General features: G+C 37.4%; 1 protein-coding gene across 1 annotated transcript; it reads left to right on the forward strand.

Moving 5' to 3' along the window:
- Window positions 1-6,535: 6,535 nt before the first annotated feature.
- Window positions 6,536-23,528, forward strand: NME8 (NME/NM23 family member 8; the record flags this gene model as incomplete). Its single annotated transcript, XM_082479855.1, has 15 exons — window positions 6,536-6,568; window positions 6,662-6,719; window positions 7,641-7,747; window positions 8,795-8,866; window positions 10,086-10,202; window positions 10,798-10,864; window positions 12,724-12,803; window positions 14,324-14,416; window positions 16,890-17,041; window positions 18,370-18,548; window positions 19,509-19,653; window positions 20,367-20,474; window positions 21,417-21,568; window positions 22,578-22,722; window positions 23,306-23,528. The coding sequence occupies 15 exons, from the start codon at window positions 6,536-6,538 to the stop codon at window positions 23,526-23,528; spliced, it is 1,731 nt and encodes a 576-aa protein (XP_082335981.1).
- Between the last annotated feature and the right edge of the window lie 2,251 nt (window positions 23,529-25,779).

Raw genomic sequence — 25,779 nt, forward strand, 5'->3', positions numbered from 1 at the left:
CACAGTAATTAATTTATGGAAAAATTCTTAGATTGTTATTTTATTTTAAGAAGTTTCTTTGTTTATTTATATAGTTGAGCAACACAGAACTATTGCACCAGCAGCAGTCTGTGGTATGGAGATCTGCACTTACAGCAGCAAGCATCACATTCCTCAGTTTTACAACTTTCTGAACAGTAACAGCTATTTTTGTTTTCAAGAAATTAAAATGTCCACCATTTCACATACTTTCTTTCTGTTTTCCACAACAATGCAAGAAATCAGAAAGCTCTTCCACTGCTGTCAAATCCATGGTCTAGTTATGGCCGACGCAGAGAAAGCCAGGACGCACATACAGAGCTTTCGAGTTACACACACTGCTACACTGCCAGGCTAAGAAGAGCTCTGCAGAAGAGCTGGGAAGGTCAGACGTTCTCTCATCATGAGCAACACTAGAGTGAATTCAGGCAGAGAGGCAGGAGGAACGTGAGGACACAGAGAGGAAATCTAGCAAGCAAAAGGCACAGATTGAATAAACTGCAGCACCGGCATGCATGTGGACTATACAGCTACAGAAGAGATCACAAGAAATTATAAATTAAGGTGATTAAGATCTCCAGCGTGTTTACTAGCAGGTAGTCATCACAGCTACATAGGCACTGATATCCGAACATGTACTAGGGCACATAAAAAGACTGACTTGCAGGGAAAACCAGTCTCTAGTTTTGTCTCAAGGGTGCAAGTCTCAGCAATGACTACAACTGGTTTTCATTCCTTTGTAAAAGAATGTTAGTCATTTGGAGCTAAGTCACTCTGGGCATTAACAACTCGTGACAAAAAGCAGACCTGAAATCAAATGGTATGCACAAAATGGAGAGAAATAATTTTAAAGTTACTCAGAAAATTATGTTATCATTCATCATGAACTCATTTTGGTTTATCCGTAGCATATTCTCAGTATAACTGCAGAATTCTTTTGATTCAGTAAAAAAGAGACAGTAAACTCCTAAACCCATTTCTCTGTTGCCTTTTATAACGACCACCAAAAGTTCTGGTCTGGGTTAGCTAAGTATGTCATAATTAAATTAATTAAGAATTTTACAGAACTATACACTCTAACCTAAAGAAACACCTTTTTCTTATATTTGTTCCACTGAAAGTGCAGACTTGCAGAGTTTTTGACAGCGAAGAACATCATATAGAATCAACAAGCTGCATTGAAACTGACTAAGTTGGCAGCTAAAACACTCTGACAGAAGTCCTTTGGGTAAAAAATAGTCATATGGAAATCAGGTACAACCTCCAATCAAGTTCTTGCTTTCATGTCTTTAGATATGATATTTCAAACATCATCCCAGGGACCAAGAGAAGAAACACTCATTGACTGTTATTCCCCAGATAAATTCACACTAGTGCAATGTGATCAAGTATATAGAAAGGAAGAGATTAAAGATAAAAAGCTGGAGAAAATATTTTTCCTTATTCAAGGCCTTTAGCATTTAATTTCCCTTCCTTCCTGCCCTCCCCCCCCCCCAATCAGGTATATACGTTCACCCAACAATTACTACACAGCAACACGTAGAACTGATTCGTCACTTAAAAGTTGACGATTAGAAAAAAAATAAATAAAAATGAGGGAGGCACAACATGAGGACCAAGAAGAAGAGGTTCAGCTGCTGATTAGCAAATGGCACAAATACTATTTTCGTTTGCTACTCACTTGTAATTTTGCAAATGAAAATCAGCCTCTTCTTTTAAGTCCAATAGCTTAAAATGCCAAGTTTATGAATGAGATCCTTTTACATTAAATATTCTGTGATAATGAGATTCCTTTGCATTAAGTATTTTGTGATATCCAAAGTATACTATAATCCATTGTAGCAGAGTGGTTAAAGAACAGGCTGCATCAGCCTTTTAACATTTGGTACATAGCATTACCTCATTCTAGTGTTTCTCTTCAAGATTTTCTTTTCTAATATGTAAAAAAGTGGACGTTCATGAAGAAAATGGCCTGGATAAAGAAGCTAGCAGTTTGCGAAGGAAACCCCAAAAACATAGCCTATGTTTTGGGGCTTTAACTTTCACATGGCTGGTGCGTTAAATATCTCATCTTTTGTAGTTCTTTATACTTTTGTAAGCCTATTAATGTTTCAAAAGTTGCTTTTCTACTTCATGCAGGAAAAGAAAGATTATTAGATTATTCAAGGGCACTCTTCCACTTCCAAGCAGGCCAATGCAGAGTTTATACTAGTTGTAAAGCTAGAGTTTTCCAGTAAAAAAAAATGTAGGAAGTGATTTAGTGTTGGCTATATAAATGCACTATTTCTGATCTGATTGCAAAGTCTGTTTTGCCACCTAATCGATCTAATCCAAGCTGTTAGGGCATAGCACGATCTCAGCATTGGAAACTTCTGTGGATCTGTGGAAATGTTGCCTCATTCACACTGCTGCAGAACAAACATCTGTCAACGTGGGATGATTTAACAGTGAGAAAGAACATCTATTCTAGCTCCTTTAAGTGCTGTTACCCTACTTTTTTCTTCATATTAGTTTCAGGAAATAAAATTAACTCTTCACTAGGGGCTTAGCAAGTCATGCTTTGGTGAGCAGTCCCAGAAACCTTAAGAAAAGTGACAAGAAAGTCAGTGAAACTAGATTTTCTTAAGATGCAGTAAATATATATAACAGCACTTAGTAGGCCTGGGCAGGGCTTTAAAAGTAAATTGGAATCACAGACAATTTATAAATCAGGAGCAACACGCATATGTGAAATGTGAACAGTTTAGAGACCTACATTAGACCTGTGATCATCCTTAAACCTAAACCTCCACAAAGAATTTCTTACCAGCTGGAATGCATTTAAGAGTTTATCTATGTATGAAAATAGCCATACCGTACTCTAGACCAATTGTGATTTCTACCTGTATAAATGAACTTCGCCTTTATCTTCTGTGAATTTTGGGGGCTGCTGAGATGCAACGTCAAATCTCAAAAATGACATGTTGAATGAGTGCGGTGGCAGACCTGCCTTCATAGTGGGTGAGCATGAGTGGTCACTGCTATTTGGTTTTCAAGACCCTCCTCTGGTCACAGTGACTTCCACAAAAAAATTCCTCTTTTATTCCACATTGTCTCACAATTTGCAAGTTACACAGAGTGAAGGCAGCATGCTAATTCGGCCCCAAGACTAATTTTTTCACATTTAAAGGCTAAGGTTGGATTCTGACAAGGAGGGAGAGAAACAGAGGAGAAAAGGTGCAGGAAATGGCACTGCTGCCTCTGACCGCTGCTCCGCCCAGCTCCCTCCCCACTCCCTGCAGATTGGATTCCCATTCCATGTCAGCCCCAGACTGGAAAAAGAGGGTGACAGAGGTGTTATGGTTTGAAGAATACACAACAATTTATTGTCATTTAGACAATTATTCTATTACATGATGACCCCTCCCCAGCTGGGAGGGGGAATCAGGAAAAACAAGGAAACCCAAGGGTTGAAAGAAAAACAGATTATAATAGAATAAGACTAGATAATTAACATTAGTAATACTAAAGAACCAGTATTGATCCCGATACCAATATAAAATATACAAGGATTATACTCACCCAGTAGGAAGCTGTGCACTCCCAGCAGTGGGCAGCAAATGTCGGACACTGCGAGCACTACGGCTTCAGGAGGAAGGGAAGGCCTCAGGGGTCCGGCACCGGGGCAAGAAGTTCCCAGAATGGCAGCCATCAAAGGAGAGAGAGCACTTTGCAGCAAACTTTCTGATTTATATAGAATATGATGTTTATCATATGAAATAATCCTGTTGGCCAGCTTGGGTCAAGTGCCCGGGTCTCGCTCCTCCTCATCCCTGCACCTGGTGAGCTCAAAACCACTGAGACCTTGGAACCCACACACCATAGCTGGCTATAAAGTAAATATTTTCACAAATTCAGACACCAGAGTTTTCTAAAAATACAGTTCTCCCAAGCATTAGAATACACCTTACTGAAAAGTAGAATTACTGAAAGAGGAATCAGTCCTGTGATGCTCAAACCAGGATATGGGGAAAAAAAGGCCCTTGGAGACTGAGCAGCGAGGGGGGCTGAGGGAGGGGATAACGGCCCGGGGAGGCAGTTAGAGCCGTTGTGGGGGTGACAGTTGGGCAGCCACAGGGCATCCCCAGGTGAGCGGCCAGTCCAGGTCAGGGGGCAGGGTGTGCAGGCTGGCGTGGGGCTGGTGGTGCCCGTCTGCTGCCAGATGGGCCCCCGGCCTCAGGGGTGAGCAGGCCATTGCGTGACGGCGAGCTTATCATGGAGGGGGTGCGTCGAACCACTGGGTGCCCGAGCATCTGAGCCTCCTGGTTATGGGAACCTGCAGCCCCCGAGCTGGCACATGACCACACGTTTGTTCACTTATCCATGTTTGTGTGTGTGTTGGTGTGTGTATGCCTGCGTGCGTGCACACCCAGGCGTGCTCATGGAGGGGGCCTGCGCAGAGGAGAGCACACCTCTGTAACGGGGGTGGGTGAGTGCACCCTTGGGGGCCTGTGGAAGGGTGTTAGTCTCTGCATGCGCTTGTGGAAGCATGCAGGCGTGCATGTGTGTGCAAGGTGACGTGTAGTGCACCCCACTGAGTGTTTTCCATCCATGATTTTTTGCATTTCATCCCGTTTCATAGAATTCAAGGGTAGGGAGCAGATGGTCCATCAGAGTGCTGCCTAGGAACATGCAGGGACCTGCTGGCATACACAAGTGCTTATGCACTGGGAACTATGTATGTGTCTGTATGTATGTATTTATACACAAGGGCATGTCAAAATCTCACAAGCGCTTGCATATTCTCATGTCTATATGTATATGAAGGTTTGTGCTAAGATATTGAATGTCTGTCTGCAAAGAATGTGCATATATGACTGTCAGTTTGACAGTATGTCTGAGCGCACACCCAGGTTTATTTTTATACGTGAGTAGTCTGAGGAAGCAGTTTTGGTTGTAAAGTGTGTGGTAAGAGGTGTAGCATTTGCATGTCCTTGCTGAAGTGTGGATAGCAAAATGCCTCGTATCAATTTTAGAGAAGCATGTTGCCTGTATTGCAGATAATGGAGAAAATGTGCTTGTCTGTGTTTTATCCGCATAATACTGACTGCATTACTGAGACAACATGTGAAAATGTTATCAAAAAATATGTCACATGTATCTTCACGTCTGTATCATACAGCTACTATGCCAAATTAATATTGATATTTGTATATTTACATACAGTAGTATGTATCTGTTCTGCAGTGCTTCTGTTTGCCATCTGAGATTGTATGACTGCACATTTATAACTGGGAAGCATGTGTAGGCTGATTGGGAAGTATAGCCCATTGTCACATATCTGGTATATGTTTTGTAGATCCAGTCTTGCAATGCATTGATTGTTATTGCTCAGCGACAGTAGGTAACTGACAGACATGCTGTTTTGTTGAAGATTTCCTACTCACGTGGCATATTTCAATCTCTCAGTTTCCCATAGTTTCAATAGTTAGCATCATCTCCTCAGTCTTTAAAGTACTGAAATGAATGCCATGCTAATGACTGTCTCACTACCTGGTTTAGATAATTTGATGAAAGCCTGCATTTAAAATTTTATTCCTTAACAATATCTGTAGATGAAATGTGAAACGAGCGTCAGGGCAAGAATTCTCACATTGGCCACTATGCCTCAATCTGTGATCTGAAGGGAGAAGCTCCAGTGGGAATACCAGGACAGTTCAAACTCTGGAAGTATTTGCTGGTTGACTTGTCAGATATCAGTGCCAGTGGAGGTCATGTTCATAGTTGCACTTTCATTTTCCCCAGGACAAAGGCTGCCATCTTAACCAAGAACTTGAGAAACCTCCACTCAAACTGCTGATGCAGTGATAACATTTATGTTTGGTCAAGTTCCATTTGGAAGCTGAAGTCAAACTTCATCCACGTATGTGACTTAGCTGAGATAGTTTTCCTGCCTAGTTCATAGTTAATTATCTATTAAAAAAAAATGAAAAGAAAAGAAAAATAAAAAAATATGAAGGACATTTTCATTAATGACAGGATGATGAATGCATAAGTATTCAGTTTGGGAGTTTAGTTATGGGACACACGTAAGTAATTGCTTTTCACGTATCCCAGAAGATAGGAAGCCTGATTTGATGTCATTCAAGTTGAACCTCTCTAATCAATATTTTTTTTAAATGGTCCACTGTTACAGCATCTATCATTCCCCCCAAGGTCCCTGTGGCCATTCTGAACAGATTAATTATAAGTTTGAAAAACTGTTGAGGCCAAAAATTTTGAAGACCCTAAGAGATTAAGAAACTAAATTTTATTCTGTTTCCTGTGCTATGTGGGTTTTGCAAATTGCTCCACAGAACTCTGACGTGGGGTGTTAAGTGCCATTGTTGTAGGGGCTTCAGTTGAATTAATTTTTAAGGAGCTCAGAAGGCAGTGCTATGTTGAAAACCGTATAAATCAGTTCTGCGTGTCACATGGTCTTTTAAAAAACTGTTAAATGTACTTCGTATTGTGACATGTTTCCTATAATCACAGGGAAATGGCAGGCAAGAAGAAAGAAACCCAGCTCCAGGTATAAATCCTGATTACTTGAACAATTCTAGAGATGAATAGATCTTTTTCTTCCTTTTTTAAGATGTTAAAATGTCAATTCATTTTGTCTCAGGCCATAATAACCAATCAAAACCAGTGGGATGAAATGTTGCTGATAAAAGGTGTAGTAGGTACTGACTTTCTATTTTCTGTTTAGTCTGTCATTAAGTCATTTACAGTTTTTCATACTTATATATCATATCATCTTTAATAGATACCTGTCATAAATCTAGAAGACTGGTGCCATATTATCTTTTAAAGAAAGGTTACATTAATATATTTATAAGTGTATATATTGTGTTTAGGAATACATACTGTCTTCTCTGATAAATAAATACTTGTTACAAATCATATTATCCATTATTTTATGCAGTGCTACAGACTGATGCTTAAAAATATACCTTTTCAATTCGGTATTCTGTATGGTAGGAGGTAGGACATTTCTGTGGAAGTTTTTCCCTAAAATCTTGTACAGACTAAATTAATACTGTACAGTTTTACTTAGCAGTTAATAGCTCAGCATTCTTGAGAGTGCATGTTCTATGATGTACATTATCCCCAGTTTTGAGTTCACTCAATCCAAGGACAGTGTCTCCTAGGTCTCCTAGGAATTGTATTTGGGTAGAAGGAACAAATTTGTAATGGGATCGTATCAACAGAGGAGTAGTAAGGGAAAGAAATGATAGGCATGGGCTCATGGAAGTAAAAATTCTGTAGAATAAAGAACTAGATAAGAATGAAAACCACCCATGGGAAAAGAAAAAGAGCAATTAAAAGGCAAAGGAGTATGACAGAAATGTAGCTGTTTGCATTATCATCTCAAATGGTATTGTGAAGTAGATTGTGATGTCAAAAGTAATTGAAATGAAAGAGGAAACTGTGATGTATCCACTGAATACATCGATGTATTCATGATGCATTAATTGACTAGGAGAGGACTGAAAGATGCATATGCACACCTTCCCAGTACTGTTCCAATACACTCATATATAAGTCTCAATTTATAAGTTCCACAAGTCAGCTCTTTGTAACTCCAAACTATTACATTTTAGTAATAGATGTGTATCAAGCTTGGTGTGGTCCTTGCAAAGCTGTGTTGAATTTATTCAGAAGACTGAAGAATGATTTTGGTGAAGACGATGTGTTGCATTTTGCAGTGGTAAGGATGCAAATTCCACATGGAACCTTATTTACATTTTATTTTGAATATATCTTTTTGTCTATCTGCATATACAGTGCTTTCATTTTACTGTCCTTATACCAAATGGTCATAATTTTGGCCTGATTGTCTCTTCTTCTGCATATCTCCTCATAAGACTTTGTTTAGAGGTAGATTAGAAATGGTAATAAATATGGAAGGAGCTACAACAGTATGGGAGCTGATATCCCACAACTTTTATTTTCCTTGATGAGATTGCAGAAACATTCACAAGCCAGACTATATGGTTTTTAATTTTAAGCCTATACATTATTGATTATCACATTTAAAATTCTTACATCCCTGAAAAATGCTGGTATGCCCTTTTCCCAAATATTCCCTTGTATTTCATTTTTAAGAGAACTAAAGGGGGGAATTGAAAAGTAAATTATCACAAAACTATAGTGATAAAAATATTCTTCTACACTAGCAGTATAAAATAGGAGGTATATAACATTTAAAGTAGATACATTTGTTTCACAGATTCAGTTCCTCCCAGATGCTGACCAAACTCAGCCTTTTTCGTGTTACTGAAAATTTTTAATTACTTGATCAAAGCATTTTTGCAGAAAATAGGCGTATTTTTTATACACAAAAAGTAGGCAGTTATGTTCAGAGATTGTCTCAAGTACTTTCACAGAGTTGACCACGTCACAAGGAACTTTATACAGTGGATAATCTCTTCCATCAAGACTGCACGGACTACATCCTCATTTATGTATGTTATCATAACCTACATGAGAGAACAATATTAGGATAAAGTATGTTTCCATGATCAGCTGTTGTAATTTGAAGGGAGGCCAATCCCATGTTCCCAAACCGGTTCTTTCTTCATCACCAGCAAGGGCCATAAGGACTGATAGTTGTATTTAAGACGGCAGTTTGAGTCTGTAACTCCAAAGTATATAAGACTGCAGTTTTCTTGCAGGCAAAAAGATTTATATATGTATATATATATGCGCATACGTATAGACATGTAAGTGAATAATACTTTTCATCTGACTTCAGGCAGAGGCTGACAGCATTCCGACTCTGCAACCATTTAGGAATAAATGTGAACCTGTGTTTCTCTTTTCTGTTGTAAGTACATCACATCAGTTTCTTTGAATGTGCTGCCTACTTTTGCCTTAATTTTTCAGTAGATTGACAAGAAACATGAAGGCGTATAAGTCACATCTTTACACTTTACAGTATGTAGGATCGTATCATCAGATGTTCACTTGAGGCTGTTTCCTGTGCCTACATCTGTGGTTCTTGACCACATTTTTGTTGTGGCTGCTGCACATACAGTCACAGAAGATGTGTGGTAGCCACAGTTTTGGTAGTAACTTAGTGAGAAATTCACATCAGTTTTCCAGGGTTGCTTCACACAAAGTGTCTGCATGTGGCTACACTGAAATTATGTGTGGCCAGCAGGTTGAGGGAGATTATCCTCCCCCTCTACTCTGCCCTGGTGAGGCCACATCTGGTGTATTGTGTCCAATTTTGGGCTCCCCATTTCAAGAAGGACAAGGAACTGCTGGAGAGGGTCCAGCAAAAGGCTACAAAGATGATTAGGGGATTGGAGCATACTTCTTATAAGGAAAGGCTGAGGGACTAGGTGATCTCCAGCGGTCCCTTCCAACCCTGACCATTCTGTGATTATTTTACACACACTTTCCCTCGGGGAAAAAGAGTTTACATTTCCTGCCACTTTAAGGTTTTTAAGATAAACAAATAAAACTGCATTTCTCACACCTGAGAAACTGTAACAATTGATCTCACTGATGGATACAGAAAGACTGTTCTCCTAGGATGCCACTGTAGAACACTGCTCACTTATGAGGCAGTGGGTTTTTTGACTTCAGGGTGGTAGGATTTGAATTCCCACAACTAGGGGCCAAGAACAATGATACTTTCAGTTAGCAGTATCTTTGATCACCAGTAATTAGCTTCACTGCGGTGCTCCTGAATGTGATAGAGCACATACTGAAATGTAATGTAAAGATAGAAAACTCCATGTTACAGAAATTAAGAGCTGGTAAATTCCATATTTGCATTTACTTCTGACTGTAGTATTAATGGTGAGCCTAGAAATAAACATGGAAAATTAGGTAGAGAAGGAAGGGAGGAAATAAAAGCAAGAAAGGTTCATTCAAAACTAGTAAAGGCAGTAGTAGATTTGGTATTCACTTCAGTGGGCATGGGAAGTTGTCCTGTTGCTGGAAAAAATAGCAAGATACAGCATGTTCCAAAACTCAAGTAAATGCGTAAACTAAGCAACAAAAACTCACTGAGAGCATTACTTTCTCTTTTGCAGAATGGCAAAATTATTGCAATAGTGAGAGGCGTAAATGCTCCTCTTATAAGTAAGAAAATAATCGAGCTAGTGCAAGAAGAGAGGAAAATTGCAGCTGGACAGAAGGAACGTGCTGAGGTACTCACAAAACATATACTTAAATATAAACGAGTTTTTTTATTACACTTAAATTGCTTCTCTCAATGCCTGTGATAATGTTTTCCATAATGTAATGTTTAATTTTTGTATGTTTTTCTTGACATTATAGTGCCATATGTGAGGGGGGGGTTTAAAGAAGTTTCCATTAAATGGTACTTTATAAAAATGGAAGGAATTTACAGATTGGCCTATTAATGCAAGAAATTGAGAGATGGATGTAATGTCACTAGCACATAAAGGTTTTAGTCATCTTTTTTCTTTCAGGACTGAATATATAACAGTCAGAATGCATCATACAGAACAAATACAGACTTGGGAAGTAGTCCTGTCTCATTGCTTGTTTTGAGTGAAAATGGAGATCAAAGAACTCCGCTTTCAGTAAAAGGAAACTTTTAACAAACTACAGCTCAGTTAAAAAATATCAGCCCAAGGTTTTTCCTAGAATTGCTCACTTTCCTGGGTAGAAAACATGTTATTACATTAAGATAAAAGTGTTGTAAAGTTCTGACAGCGATGTTTGGTGACTTTAACTTCACACTGTGATGTACTTCTACTGTATTTACAATTACCTTAGGTAGACGAACTTGTTTTCCTAGAAGAGAAATCATCAGAAGAGTCTGTTGAGGAGAACATACCCGAGGGTAAATATATTTGATTTATTTTAGAAATGTTAACAGAAAGTAAGAGAACAAATGTCTTTTTAGTTATTTGATTAAGAATCATGAATGTCCAGCACCAATAGACCTTCCTTTGAGTTAATAGCATGAGAGGTTAGGACTGAGGATATCAAACTGATGGGAAGCTTTCTTCTGTAAGGAATTAAGATATTGGGCTGTCATCATTAGTGTTTTCATCCCCTCTTTGGAAAGCTTCACAGTTCAGGTCCCCGGCACATAGAAGCAGCGCTACATGCCAGGAATTTCCTGTGTAAAACTAGTGCCTAAAATTCACTTCTACACAGTCCCTGTGTTAGCTATGTACTTTTGTTGAGATGGTGCTTGTTAACCCTTGGATGTCCTACAGAAACACCAAGATGGGGGCAACCTGTAAAGGTTGGAAGAGTTAATCTGTGAAGGAATGGCATGCCTTGTATTTCAGATTATTAACTCTTTCACCAGACTAGATTTAAGCACTAAAGAACAGTCTTACATAAGAGCATAAATCCACAATAGTAGGATATGGTTCCAAAACTATTGAAAAATATGCACCATTCTGCTTGTGAGTCTCGTGTACAATTTCCTTCAGGCTTGTCATGAGCTGAGACCAATATCTTTTCTATTCTTATTGTTATCTGTGGCTGTTGAAGCTTCCTACTGCTTCATATATGCACAGAATGTCATTTAGCAATGTTCAGATGGAATAAACTCCTCCATCCTCTCCTTCCTTCTTCATTATCTTGGCTTTTTTTTTCCTCTGATCGCTGTCACAGATTAAGTTGTCTCCATTCTCCTTCCTCTTCAGGTCTTCTTTGTTGTTGTTCAAGTGACATGTTCTTGTTTGTTGTTCAACTGACATGTTCCTGACCTCAGCTTTAAACACTCTGAGACCTAGTAGTACAGTATTATAAAACCTTTAGCAATTATATATAGACTTTGTACTAATCCACAGAACCTAAATGTGTGACAAAATCAGGGAACAGAGTTTTCAGCTTGGGTTCAGCTTCAGGTTAGGGAATCCTTCAGAAGCCATAACACCCTAACACTTTTTGCTAATATATTCCTTACTGCTTGTGGGTGCCTATGAGTGTTTTCTAGTATTGGAAACAAGTAGTAGTCTGGTGTTTCCATTGCAGCTATCAAGGTCTTTTCCAGTGTTTGGGATCTGATTGAATTGCATACTAATGCTTAAATGTAAACCTCAGATTCTGCAAAGAAAGAGGTAGTTTATATTCTCTTTCTGACCACTTTCTGTCATTTTGCAAGGATCTGTATGCTATGGATATTGTAACTCTATGTCTACAACCAGGAACACCTCTTGTTTTAAACATTAGATTGTGTTAGGAAGCATGTGTTACTTCAACAATTATTGTAAATTACTTCAGCTTCCACAATGTTAAGGAAACAAACATCTACAACAGATGTATATTTTACTGGAAATCCCCAGTATCCACGCAAATTTTCACCTCGTGAATTTTATCTAGTAATATCCATTCCTTTCATACTTCTAGTCTTGTACATACAGAGCTCCCTAGACAAATTGTTATCCTAAACTGTAGTTTTTCCACCACACCTAGCTCCATGTGAACCATTTCTCCACCATACGACCCAAAATACCAGTGGTTCATCAGGAATGTGGATTCCAGGGGTGGCCAAGGATGGTCCCACACTCCAAGACATACTTGAAGTGCTGGAGTCACTTTTTTTTTGTAAGCACTGTTTGGCCATCTCAATATTAAAATGGAGAAGTATTTAGAGAAACCCACCTGTAAGTAAAAGAAAATTTAGTTGTCTCTTTATTTTGATAAATGTGTTCATTGACTTTTTTTTTTTCCCTTTCTCAGAAGAAGTAGTCAGATATTCTGTTGGAATTATAAAACCTGATGATGTCTTACAGGGACGTATAGAAGAAATTAAACAAAAGGTAGACCAAATTTGAAGATGCATTCATCCTATTTAGCTGAGGCATAGTAGCAAGATTTAAGATTAAATAGATCATAATTTATGCCTAGGGTTTAGACCAAGACCTGTTAATATTTCTCTGATAAGGATGACAAAAGCAAGATAATTTTGACCTGAAATAATACGGTATTCTAATTGACGCTATTGTTTTAATATTTTATGTCACTAGGTGAGCTATGACGTCAATTCATGCTGTGTCTATCAGTGACACATGAAATCGACAAATGGAAAAGTGTCTCTTTTTCCTCATATTGCAATAGAATTGAGAAGTAGAAACTGTGGTGGTGAAGTTAATTCTTCCCACAGCATCTTTAAGAACTGTAGGCACACATAAATCAACTAACGAATTCCTTGTGGAAGTGTGTGTGCAGGCGCATATGACAGTATATGTGCGTAGATGGTGAGGTTAACTCATGTGCACTAGTAACCAGAGATTGTACACTAATATTTCTCAGTAGTGAAATATTTATTCCTGCAGTGAAAAATGTGATTCCAGCAAAGGTGCATCCAAGGGTCCAGTATTTGTTTGAGCCATCACACAGTGAAAGAAAAATTCTTTTGCCTTCCAGAATATGATACTATAGGAATGCTCATTTAAATTACATGAATTTCTCACTGTTTCTTCTACAAAAAAAAAGTCTCATAACACTATATATTAAGATAAATTATGCTAATTTTAAAAAGTGTTATGACAGGGTCAGTGACCTTGGTAGGAAAGAAAAAGGAAGGAGGTTCAGTAAATGCAAAAAAAAAAAGCCGGCAGTGTATTTCCATACTCTGCCTTGTCATGGCAGTCTGGAAACACTCAGCAGCATCATAGGGGCTTTTAAAGAGCAGAGTGCTGGTGAATGGATTAATATTGGCATATGATCAGCATTGGGGCTGGGTAGCACCTTTGTTGTTTAAACATCAGTATATGGTATAAACCTCATACCAGTGGACTATGAATTTTGCTATACGTCATGTAAGTGTGCATCTCTTACATGTACTTGAATTTCATGCACTAATGCAATTTTAAATAGATGATCATAAAATAGATTTTATTTTTGTTTATTTGCTGTTTCTAAAGCCAAGTAGTTTAGCCTAATACAGTAATCGTTGATGAATACACATTTATACAACTGCTATGTTTATAATATAGTTTATAACAGCATTTTTAGAAGTGGTTGCATGTTAATCACTCACAATTGTTAAAATAAGTTTATTCAATGTTAAATAAAAGGGATTATTAACTACTGAATGAATACATACATTGAACTGCACTATATTTTTCACAAATATTAACTTAGTGGGCATTGTAATCTTGAATTTAGTGAAGCGCTTTGAAAAGCTGGAACGTTAGTTTAGGCAAACGTGTAAGTTATATTTGGAATATTTCAGGGAAATTGAAACTTAAGACAGCTTACAAAACTGGAACAATAACGTAATATTTGGTGTATATCCATTTTCAAGTGCCACTGAGTAATAACCGAATAATTGCAGATTAGAAATGCAGGATTTGGCATTGAAGCAGCAGAAGAGAAAATGCTAACTGAAGAGCAAATCAGAGCATTCTACACCCGGAATAAAGAGCAGGTAAAAACAGACTAAAAACCTAAACAAAAGGAACAGGTAAAACATATAATTGTAGCTATAAGTGTTTGCAAACCTCTGGCTTGTAAATTTTTAATATGTTGAAGAAACGAAGTAATGTAGATTTAGTACACAGAAAAAAAGAAATATGACCTCCCTTTTTTTCTTGTCAATTCATACAAATATGGCTTGGTAGCACTCTAACTTTCCAACTAAATTAAGCTGAACTCCAATTAAACACCAAAAGATTTTGTAGTTCTTTCTGCTATCAGAATGTGTATGACCCTTAGTCCTGGCCCTAAACATAGGCTAAGTTAGGCACTGAAATGTAGCACAAAACCAAAATCCAGTGTCATCTATGTGATCGTATGCATCTATTTGACATATACTTTTCCATCCAGAAAATAAATGATAGTATATATTACATCTTTTCTTCTTCACAGCTTTTATCACGGGGTAGTACTGGGAATAAGCAAGTGCACGGGCAGAAAGAGAACACATCTTTCTGGCCCTACTCCATTTTAGGAGACAATAAATAGCTAAGAACAGAAAGAAAGTTCAAGAAAGCAATGAAAATAATGTTGGTCACTATTCAATGGTACTGCTCTAGCAAACTAGCCCCAGGATACTGCCAAGTGCTTTGCCAGTGTGATAGCAAAAGTTAAGTCTACAGAAGGATCTGAATCACAAAAATTAAGCTGTCTAGCAAATAATTATACTTTCTCCTGTTTAAGATCTGCAGAAGATAAACAGAGGCTGGAATTACATGCAAACAACTAGTTTGTTTTATATTATTAGAGGGACCCATGGAAGGAATCAATGAAAGAGTTGGCGTAATCAAAAGTAGAAGCTGAGAAAGTGTTTCTGTGGAATTCCAAATGAATGAGAGTGAGACAAGGTGGTTCCTACTGGAGCCAGAGGGAAAAAAGAAATCTGATAGTAATCACCGGATGGCTGCACTATGGTTTAGAGAGGAATTAACAGGGAGATCTTGTAAGGAATCAGGAAAAGCCTGGTTTTGGCAAAGCTGGGATTCTAGTTTAGACAGAGACAACAGTTTTGAAATGGAGGTAAAAATAAGTTATCTTCATGGGAACAGCAGCCAAATTTGAGATTAGTTAGGTGTAGAGGGAGACATGAGAGGAACAAAGACAGGGATAAAGCGTGCAGTGTTTGATATATGGCAGCACTACTACACCACAGCAAATCCTAGCCAACATTAGAACAGGGAGAATAACAAAACTACTGTGAACTATCAGAAGCGGTTCAGAAGGCCCTATGCATATTGAGAAGCCAATTATTTGCCATTTTTTAAGCGTAATTCTAAGCTGAAAAATAATTATGTTAAAAGAACAATATGCAATATAGATTCCTTTCTGCTCAGTGGGCAAAATTATTCCTGATTTCATACTCTGCAAGCTTGCTGAAGGTCCAGAGGCTGCCTGATGTGGAGACTCAAGGCAATAGACCTTCAGATATAACTAGAAGCAGAAATTGTTTCTTTTTAATGATGAAGCTGGGTGAGCGAGGAAAGCTAGATCTAATAGCCACATCTATTTGTTTTAACATGAGCAAGTGTACTTTTGAAGCCACAACAGTATAGATATTCTCTTTATGCATTGTACTAAATTTTTTTGTATTTGCATTCATTCTGTCTCTTTCAAGTTTGTTCCTTTTGTGAAATGCATTTAAGTTTATGCACAGATATGAAGAAAATTGAAAGAGAGAAGTAATGAATTGAAAGCACACATGAACATTTCATCCTCGTATTATTAAAGGAAAAATGTATCATACACAATCAGATGAGGGTGACTGGTAAAAAAAGATTTAGTCAAATATTTAAAAGCAGAGAAGATATTTGAGGAAATTCACAATGCTGAAGAAAAAGGTGACATACAAGGAAAAAAAGACGAAAAACTCAGAACAGCTTCAAAAGTTATTTTCTGATGAAAATGTACATTTATAGGATGGAAGGTTGAAACTGAAGGAGTGAAAAGAACATAAGAAAGAGAATGAAGGAAAAGCCTACAAATGTCCTGCAAGTATCTCAGTGTTCTGTTTTTGCAGCCAGCTACATGATTTTTAGTTTCAAAAATTATGCCTGGAACTGTATTGCAGTTTTTTATGTCACACTATATGTGTTACTGCAAGCGCGGCATTTGCTCACATTGAGTTTCTACATCATTTTCTTCACTCTTATCATTTGCATTTTAACCTGGAAGAACATGTGGTACTTGCTTAATGTAATTTTATGACTTAGTTTACCTCAATTAATTGTCTTTTAGACATTTTATAGTGGTATTGTCTCCAATGATTGATCAAAAGACTTCCCAAACAATTTAACAGGTTGAGTAATGTATGTGAATGCCACTTTAGAATAGGCATTATGAGTTACTTTGGAAAGGACAGTCGTCTCATTTCTGATGATAAACTCAGCGTTCCTGCAATTTATAGGGAAAAAAATTATGTTTTTTAGCCTGATTTTGATGATTTTGTTCAATTCATGATGAGTGGACCATGCCATGTTTTGGTAATCACTAAAAAAGAAGCAACTGATCCTATTCCTCACTGGAAAGAACTACGTAAATCGAGTGAGAGTGGGCCTGATGAGCCTGAGAAGCCAGACAGGTAACTAACAGTGAAAATGTGTATATGTGATTCCGTTACAGTGTTTGGAGCACACCATAAAGCAAGCCACATTCTTGCAGTTGGTCATGTGCCCATATGCACAGGGTCCAGGGAACCTGGACAGACCAGGCAGAGTTCTTCACCTAGTCTTTCACAAGACCATCATTAGAGATGCAATCTCAGTACCTGGGGGAACGTAGAAACTCCTTGCTTCCTAGGTAAAGTCAACAAGGAAAGGGCACGGTTTCTTGCCGTTTCTGAACTATCTTTGAATGGGTTGTCAGACCAATGGGAACAGTGCCGTACGGCAAAGCTGATGTACTCCATGCAATTCCACTTCATACTAGTTCACCCAAAGTGACTGCCAGCATTGCCCAGTGAGGGTTGCACTCTCGCCCATGTTTACTCCTTTGTATGCTGAGAAGCTGTAGATGTGGCCCAAGGGAGACTAGGGGACACCTGAAGCATGCTGTGCTCCCTGGGACCACCCTGTAAAAGTCAGAAAACAACTCAGAAGGTTTTGCTCCCCCTGGCCAAGATGCATAAAAACGTAAGGATTACCTGTTCACAGTCACCGTATCTTGAAATGTCTGTTTTTCTCCTATGCTGAAGATTTGTAGAGAATTTTGAAAAGAACGATAGTTGTGTACACAGCATCAGCCAATAAAGAGAGTATTCACAAAAATTCAAATACTGGATCAAGTTTTTTATTTAGATGCAAGATTTACTTAAAGCAACATGAATTTAAATACTTTGTTCCAAAAAAGAACTTGTCATAATAATTTACATTTCTGTTGATGCCTGTTATATCCCTTTCTGCATTAATTCAGTACAACTGGGGAATGTTGCGTTTTCTCTAAGTGGCCAAGAGTGACTGTATTTACATAGCTAAATAAACCTTAGAAATACAAGCTAGTAACAATGAGAAGTATCTATGTCAAAGACAATTCTGTAGTGCTATTGTTTTTACAATCATGCTGTACATCAATTTAGCACAATCCCTTTACTGATCAATCATTATACACCATACACTTGTCAGTGGTAATTCTCTCTAGTGAAAGAGATTGTTTTGAATAAGCTAGAGGGGAATTAGAAAAGCTGCATGGCTGAGATTTCTCTTTCATAGCACATGACAAGGCACTTTTCGAGAAGATTAATAATTCTCTTAGAAACATTACTACAGTCATGAACCTGAATTTAATAAAAACTTAGTTTGGCATTCTATTCTTAATCTTTACTAAACTTTAAGAAAGTACATTTTCAAGAAGTCAGCTGTTAACATGATGCATGCAGTGACTTAAATACTGTATTACTTTTTGTCTTATTAGGTTGGAAGGAACCATGGAAACTGAGAGTATATTAAATATATGTGATGTGCAAGACAGTGTAGAAGATGCCAGCAGGCAACTTGCCTTCTTTTTCCCAAATTTTGATAAAAACAAGACAGAGCAAAAAGCTGAAAAGACTTTGGCTTTAATTAGACCTTGTCTCTTAAAGGAAAGACGGCGTAAGTGCTAATAACTACATTTTCCATCTAGGGTATATAAAAAGTCTCATATTTTTAACTTGAAAAATTCTAACTCTACTAATGAAATGTTCTTAGGTTATATTGTCTCCCCAGCACTAAGTTGACAGTAAACTTTGTCAGGAAAAGTATTGTGTGGTTAATGCTTTTGATATATTGATAATGAAAACATCAACACTATTTTGTTCCTTTGCCTGATTTTTCAAGAATGTCTTTAGATCGTATATTTGGATGGAATTTTTTTAGAAGACCTCTCAGAGAAGCTAGCAATTTCAAAGTGTAGTGTAGAGGATCCTACTTCCTGCTGTAATGATATTATCCTTGAACAGCAGGCCAAAGGTAGATCAATAGCAGGGTGAAAAAGACCTGATCCAGGATGTTCTATGCTGCCTATTTTCATTTTTTCCTAGATTCTAGATAGCACCTTTATTTCTAACTTGAGAATCTCTGTATTGGAAATAACCTATACACAGAGATCTGAAAGGCTACAATTCTGATGTCTCCTTGACAATTTTCTTGATTGTTATCTAGTATGCTACTTAGAGGAGCAGTTTTGCAGTCCAAATACAGGCAACTACAGAGTCATCTTGACTTGTACCACACACTACTTACTTATGCATGTGGTCTTGTAAGGCTTAGTCAAATGAATATTTAACTATTCAAAATACTTAGACCTTCTTGTGGTGATATACATATACCGTATTTCTAAGTCAGGAATTCCTACTGACGTGTCTGAAGTGAGAGAAAGCCTTAAGGTGAGCATTAGCTTTCTGACTGTCTCGGCAACTACTGAAGCCCTCTAGCAGTTGCTTTGAATTAGTTTTCTGTTCTTCAATTAAGAAATTAATTCACCTGTAAAAATTTAACATTCTGTCATTTCTTCGCTAGTGTGCAAATTAATGAATGGATGGAAAGTTAGCATTATTTCAATATTTTAAACAGATTCTATCATTCAAAGAATAAAGGATGATGGCTTCGAGATAGCAATGCAGAAAGAAATAATCCTATCTGAAGAACAAACACGTGAATTTTACAAAGAGCACGAAAATGAAGACTACTTCCCAGTCCTTCTAGAGCAAATGACCAGGTATGTGGAATAAGAAATGAGCATGTGGGTATATAAATAAGACTGAACTTTACACAATGAATAATTATCCTGAATAATACATGGCTAAAAGATACACGTGTATCTGAGAGTTTAGTAGAACTCAAAAATAGGACCAGACAACTGCAGATAATGAGACAATTCTCAAGTATCGTAGATAAATAAATCAGGTTTTTAAAAATTACTAGCTACTCCGTATCTCTGTATATAAGATGTTGAAGTCAGTGGCCAATTGCATTGGTTTGGTTGAAAACAGTTGAGCTCGGCTCTGGAAGGCTGCATTTAGGTTGTCTGTAGGAGAGTTCTGAAATCTTCATCCAGGCTGTGTGCTGGATTCCTTAGGGAAGAAAAATAAATCATGTTTGGATATTGCCTTCATATAAAGCTGGGACATGGCTTGGACAAATACAAAAACTTAGGAGCTGATCAGCATTTTTACGTCTAATGATAAAGACATAGCCCAATTCTACAACATACTTGCTGTTGTGTTAACATTCAGTAACTTTGAAATTTAAATTTGTGTTTAAGCCCCTTAAGGTTTTATCAGACTGCATCTGTTTAAACAGAGATGGGTTTTTAAATCCTCCAATACTAGGGCTCATTTTCCTGGCCTGGACTACATATATTCAAATTCCTTTTACAAATTACAGAGTTTAATATTTGATGGTTTAAATGCCAGTTTTCCCATTTTACAGTGGTCCAACTCTAGTACTTGCTCTAACACGAGAAAACGCTATAGCCCACTGGAGAGATTTATTAGGCCCAAAAACTGTTGAAGAGGCTAAGAAGGAAAACCCAAACAGGTAATACTTACACTAGTAAACTATCATTCTCAGCTTCCAATTTACTTTCCCTTTCCTCATCTCAATGAATACTACGTTCCAACTGGTGTAACTATAGTGCCATCATGTGGAAACTGATAGATAGTTTTGCAATTTGTTAAGCTTTTCTTGGAAGTGTTGTATTACACACAGTGACTACAGCATATTTTGAGAAATAATGGCTACTAAGCATAATAAAAAGTTGAGTTTAAAAAAGGGTATTGAAGTGAAAGAAAACCTCTTGAGTCAGAGAAAAATCCTTGACTGATAGAAGCACATACCACAGGAGGAATCGTCCTGTAATAATCTTTTTATAATCCTGCTCTGACGGTCGTATGAACAGGTTACTTGGCTATTAAGTTGCATCTTTGTGACCTTGGATGGCAATTTTTAGGCTTTGAGTTCTACAGAAGTATTGCTATTAATTTTCTTCCTGCAAAAAATATTGGTAACATCTCATGCTTATTGATTACTTTGCTTGAAATAGCATCATTACTTTTTAGAGCATATACTTATTTTCTTAGCTTAATTAAAACTTTCTATCAGTAGCATATTTTATTTTAACTAAGTTTCTTCTACACATTTTATAAATTAACATCCTAGTTGTACCTGCTTATTTTATTGTTCTAAGAAACTGTTGTGGTATCATCTTATCTGCTGTTTCATTAAGCAAGAACTGTTATTATCTTGGGAAATATAACAACATGACAGTTAGGAGGGCAGGTGTATATATTTCAGGTGGTTAATTAAAAAGCTGATTGTTCTTTCTGTAGGCAATGAAGGCTTCTGACTCCTACAGAGAGATCATCAAGCACTTAAGTTGTCAGATCAACATTAATTTATATTCACTAGGTTAAGGCTAGTGATAGTTGAAGCTCAAAATGGCTATTCCTTTAAGTAACTCACTCTTTTAATGACTCTTAGTTTACGTGCAAAGTATGCAGTCAACAATGTACCTATTGGTCAGCTGCATGGTAGTTCTACACCTGATGATGCTCAGAAGGAATTACAGTTCTTCTTCCCTCAGGAGCACACGCTGGCATTAATCAAACCTGATGCTGCTAAGAAGCATAAAGGTAAGCGATCTAGAAAGTTTGGGCTATGTCTACAGATGTAATTTCTACAAAATATTAGAAATGTACACTGCAGTAAATCATGTCAGATGCATTCATTTTATTCTCTGGAATGCTTTTTCTGTGCAGAGAAAAGTTTTTACAAGGCTTGCGTAACTCATATTGAAGTCTCAATGTCACATTTCCTTTGCTTAAAGCTGCCTATAGCTCTTTCTTCACAAGAAAGGTGGTGAATTAAAGTAAGAGAGTTCTGAGCGAAGTTTAAAAGCCAAGAACTTGTGCAAACTAGCCATCCAGCATCCTTCTACAACAAAGGAGAGGAAGGCTTTCCAAACTCATGTTACTTATTTTAGACGAGTATCTCTACTGACTCAAAAAGGGGTCATTGCTCAATTAGCTGCGTTCCCATCCTTGGTGTAACTCGCTATTAGACAAAGGGAATGAGGAGGAAAGGTCAAACTAAAAATTACACTATGCATAATTTGGAATCTTACTTTAAAGATTTTTGCTGCCCCTATTTTTAAACCCTGTATCTAGACCCTCTTCTTGGCATTCTTCTTCTCTGTCCTAACAAATTTCTTTCTTTTTTCTTTTTCTTTCTGATGTTAATTCAACAATGGCTTTTGTAAGTCTTTCTTCCCCTCCTGTAACAGTCCAGACTGATTTTAGCAGGCCAGCTGGTGTGTGATGCAGCATTACAACTACTGTTCGTGTTCTGTCCGATGTGAGAAACAGCAATGATGCCACTGGTATGGTTTATAACAGCCTGGGTTTGTCACCTGGATAGAGATGGATTAGGGCAATGACAATGGTTTCTTTATATTTTAGAGGACTATTGAATTGTTTGTCATATTTTCCATGTTTGTTTGATACTGTAAGTAGAATTTTAATAGGTATTGGTATTTTTTTTTTTTTTAAAGCATCTAGTATTTTCTGAAACTTTTAAAGTTTGGGTGGTTTTTTGCATCTAAGCTATTTCAATCAAGGATAAGTTTGCTTGTTTTTCTTCTAGATGACATTATGCAAAAAGTTAAAGATGCTGGATTTACCATCTCAAAGATTAAAGAAGAAGCTTTAACTCGTGAAATGGCTACACAGTTTTATAAGGATCACACAGGAAAACCCTTTTTTGAAGAGTTAGTGACTTGTATGACTGAGTAAGTGTCTTGTTATACAATACTGAGGTATGTAAGTATACATCAAACTTTGAAATTACAGTGCAAACAAAACATGCTACGCCCAAAGTGGGCTAAGGATTTTACATTCTGTCACTCTTTCTGGCAAGTTTAGTGGCTTCTAGCATGCACTGCTCTTTCTTTAAAAGGAAGATTTAAAATTCTTTCCAAACTTATGGGTAGTGACTATTATTTTGGATTTTTTTCTCAAAAAAAAGAAAGAACTAATTTCATATGGAATCCTTGTTCTTCCCCTGTAGGACAAGTGTCTTCCTCATAATATTGTTAGTATAGCTATTGATAAAACAGTATGTATTGTCTTGCTTCAGAAATTATTGGGTGATAATCTTTTTAGGACTAAAAGACCAAATCCAAATAGCTGATCATCATAATCTTTTTGGCTTTTGAACACAGGACACTGTCTTCAACAAAACACTCAGAAACAAATTTTAAAATGGAACCAGTTTAACAAAATTCAGATAGTCTGTCTAATGCTTACCATAACCCTTCATGGTACCTCTGAATCTCAGAATAGCTCAAGAGCTTCCTTATATTGATTTTACAGGGGTCCATCAGTGGTAATGGTCTTAACCAAGGAAAATGCCGTGGAAGAGTGGAGGCAACTAATGGGTCCAGCCGATCCTGAAGTGGCAAAAGAGACCTCTCCTGAATCAATTCGAGCTCAGTTTGCACAAGATATTTTGTCTAATGCTGTTCATGGATCATCTAATAGACAACATGCACTGGAAAGCATTGAGTGTGTATTTGGAGAGATTGATATAGATTGAGCGATTAAGATGCAGTCTCTGAAAATTGATACTTGTATTGTTAGATACATTTGTCTGTCTATATTCAAAACTATGTATACACACATATTTTCCTTCATACTACATCCATTTGTTTATCAGTCAGGTGTTGGGTATTTTTATCAGCTTTGCCATATTGCAAAGCACATCAATGTAACAAGTACTACCTGCTGGAAGTTTGATTTTAGTAATTATTTCTTTTTGCATGCTTAGTAGATAGTTTTTCTTTTATCACTTTAACAGATTTATGCCTTTCCAATAGTTCCAGGAGTCTCAGGTGTTTTGTAAATAACTACCTTTAAAAAGCAGGGTCGAGGAAGGTCATTAAAACACTATTAATGATACATCCACTGTGACATGGTTTGAGTCCTCCAGTTCAGGCAACCTACAAAGGAGAAGTGCTGAAAGGTAGTGAGGCACTGCTACAACACTGGTAGGCGGCAGCAGCATCAAGTGCAGGAATGTTCCACAAGAGAGAAGGAGCCAGAGGCCAGGCATGACCCAGCACCCTTACCAGTGGGTGCAGCTCAACAGCATCCAAGCAGAACTGGGTAGCCACATCTATCAACAATCCCAGACAAAGCAAGTAATGAACCAGTTCCAGGACCCGTTTAAGGGTCCAGTCAGGAACAACAGGCAAGAGGGCCAGAGACAGGTACACCTGCCACACTACTCGGACAAGGACTAAGCCCAAGTGCGAGCTTAAATGGGGCTCCTGGGCCCGTTGGTCAACGGTATGGGTGTGCATCCCAGGTGAGACTGCTCAGGGCTATCAAGACCTATTGGTTACCTCAGGGCCCTGAAAAACATTTTCATTGTTTATTTATCCTTTCCCTAAACATCTTCTAACGATTACTGCCACAGGTAGGAAAATAAACTAGGAAGTCCTTTTCAGTCCATTTATTCAATTCAAATATATCAAATGAAGTAAACCATAAAGTCAGCTCTTACATAACAGCTATTCTTGACATATACCTCCTTGCCAAACTAGTGTATTTGTATCCTGTCTCAGTCTAACTTGGCTGGCCTTCATGAAGAACACAAATATTCTTCTGAAGCTGATATATTCTCACTTTTGCTGTCTGAGTCTGTTGAAGGTTGAGATACTACAGAATAGCATTCAATTGAAGCAATTTACTTACAGCATTGATCATAAGCGTGAAGTATTTCTCACACTTTCTTTACTGTTCCTACTGTATTTAATACAACTAGCTGTTTTAAAGAGCTTCCTGACAAATATTTCTGTTGTGATGGGACATTTGTTATTATAGACATTCCTCCAGCAGAAATTGGACTGAACGTTCTCCTGGTGGCCCATTTTCACCTACAGCTGCTTTACTGCCGTAAACTCAACTTGAGGCTAACTAGCCTGTAGGAAGTTGTGATTAGTGCAGAATTTATATGTTGCCTGGGTGATGTGACTTCTGAGAAGCATACTTCAGAATCGCTGTATGTTCTTTGGCTTGTTTTTCACTTCAAAACCCCATTAAAACTGTTCTTCCTGGCATTATTTCAGCACTCTGGGTCTTTTGGGTGCTGGCACATTGTACTTTAAACCAAGAAGTAGTCTCAGAAAAGGCCTGAGTAGGATGGTTTCAGATACATCAATTCAGCTCATTTCCTGAGATCTTCACTAGAGTTAATGGCTTCTCTACCAATGGGACAAATACACTGTTGAAAGTTTAGATGGGATTATGTTTTGACAGGAGCAGAAATGCTGAAAACAGCAAAATGTGTTTATGTCTTATTAAGAGTTCATGAAACTTCTGATGGAAGTTCACAATCAAATAGCTTGATAGGTATCATACACAGATTTTTGAATACTGTGGATCATTCATTGCACTGGTCTTAGAAATTTAACAGCTGTAGGGGTACACTAACTCTGTTTAAATGTGATATAACTTTATATACTGAGTTATTGCTTGTTTAACCATCATTCTTCATCCTCTGTTACATCAATCTTAAGCAATATAAATTTTTTTCTGTTTGGTTTAACTATTAGATGTTGAAGGATTCCATTTATTTGGGTTCATATAGTCATGTGTGTCAATTATGACCTGGTTTGTGCTTGGTTAAAATGATCCAGTAGATTACATTGACGTATTATGCGTATATCAATGACAGTTTTTCTTCACATTGCATAAGTATCCAAAACCAAATTGAAATGTGGGAACATTTGATTTACTAATGCTTACTTGTTTCTCCTAAATATGTTCTTGATCTTATTGTCTTT

The sequence above is a fragment of the Vanellus vanellus genome (assembly GCF_965231255.1).
Source record: "Vanellus vanellus genome assembly, chromosome: 2".
NCBI classification, from domain to species: domain Eukaryota; kingdom Metazoa; phylum Chordata; class Aves; order Charadriiformes; family Charadriidae; genus Vanellus; species Vanellus vanellus.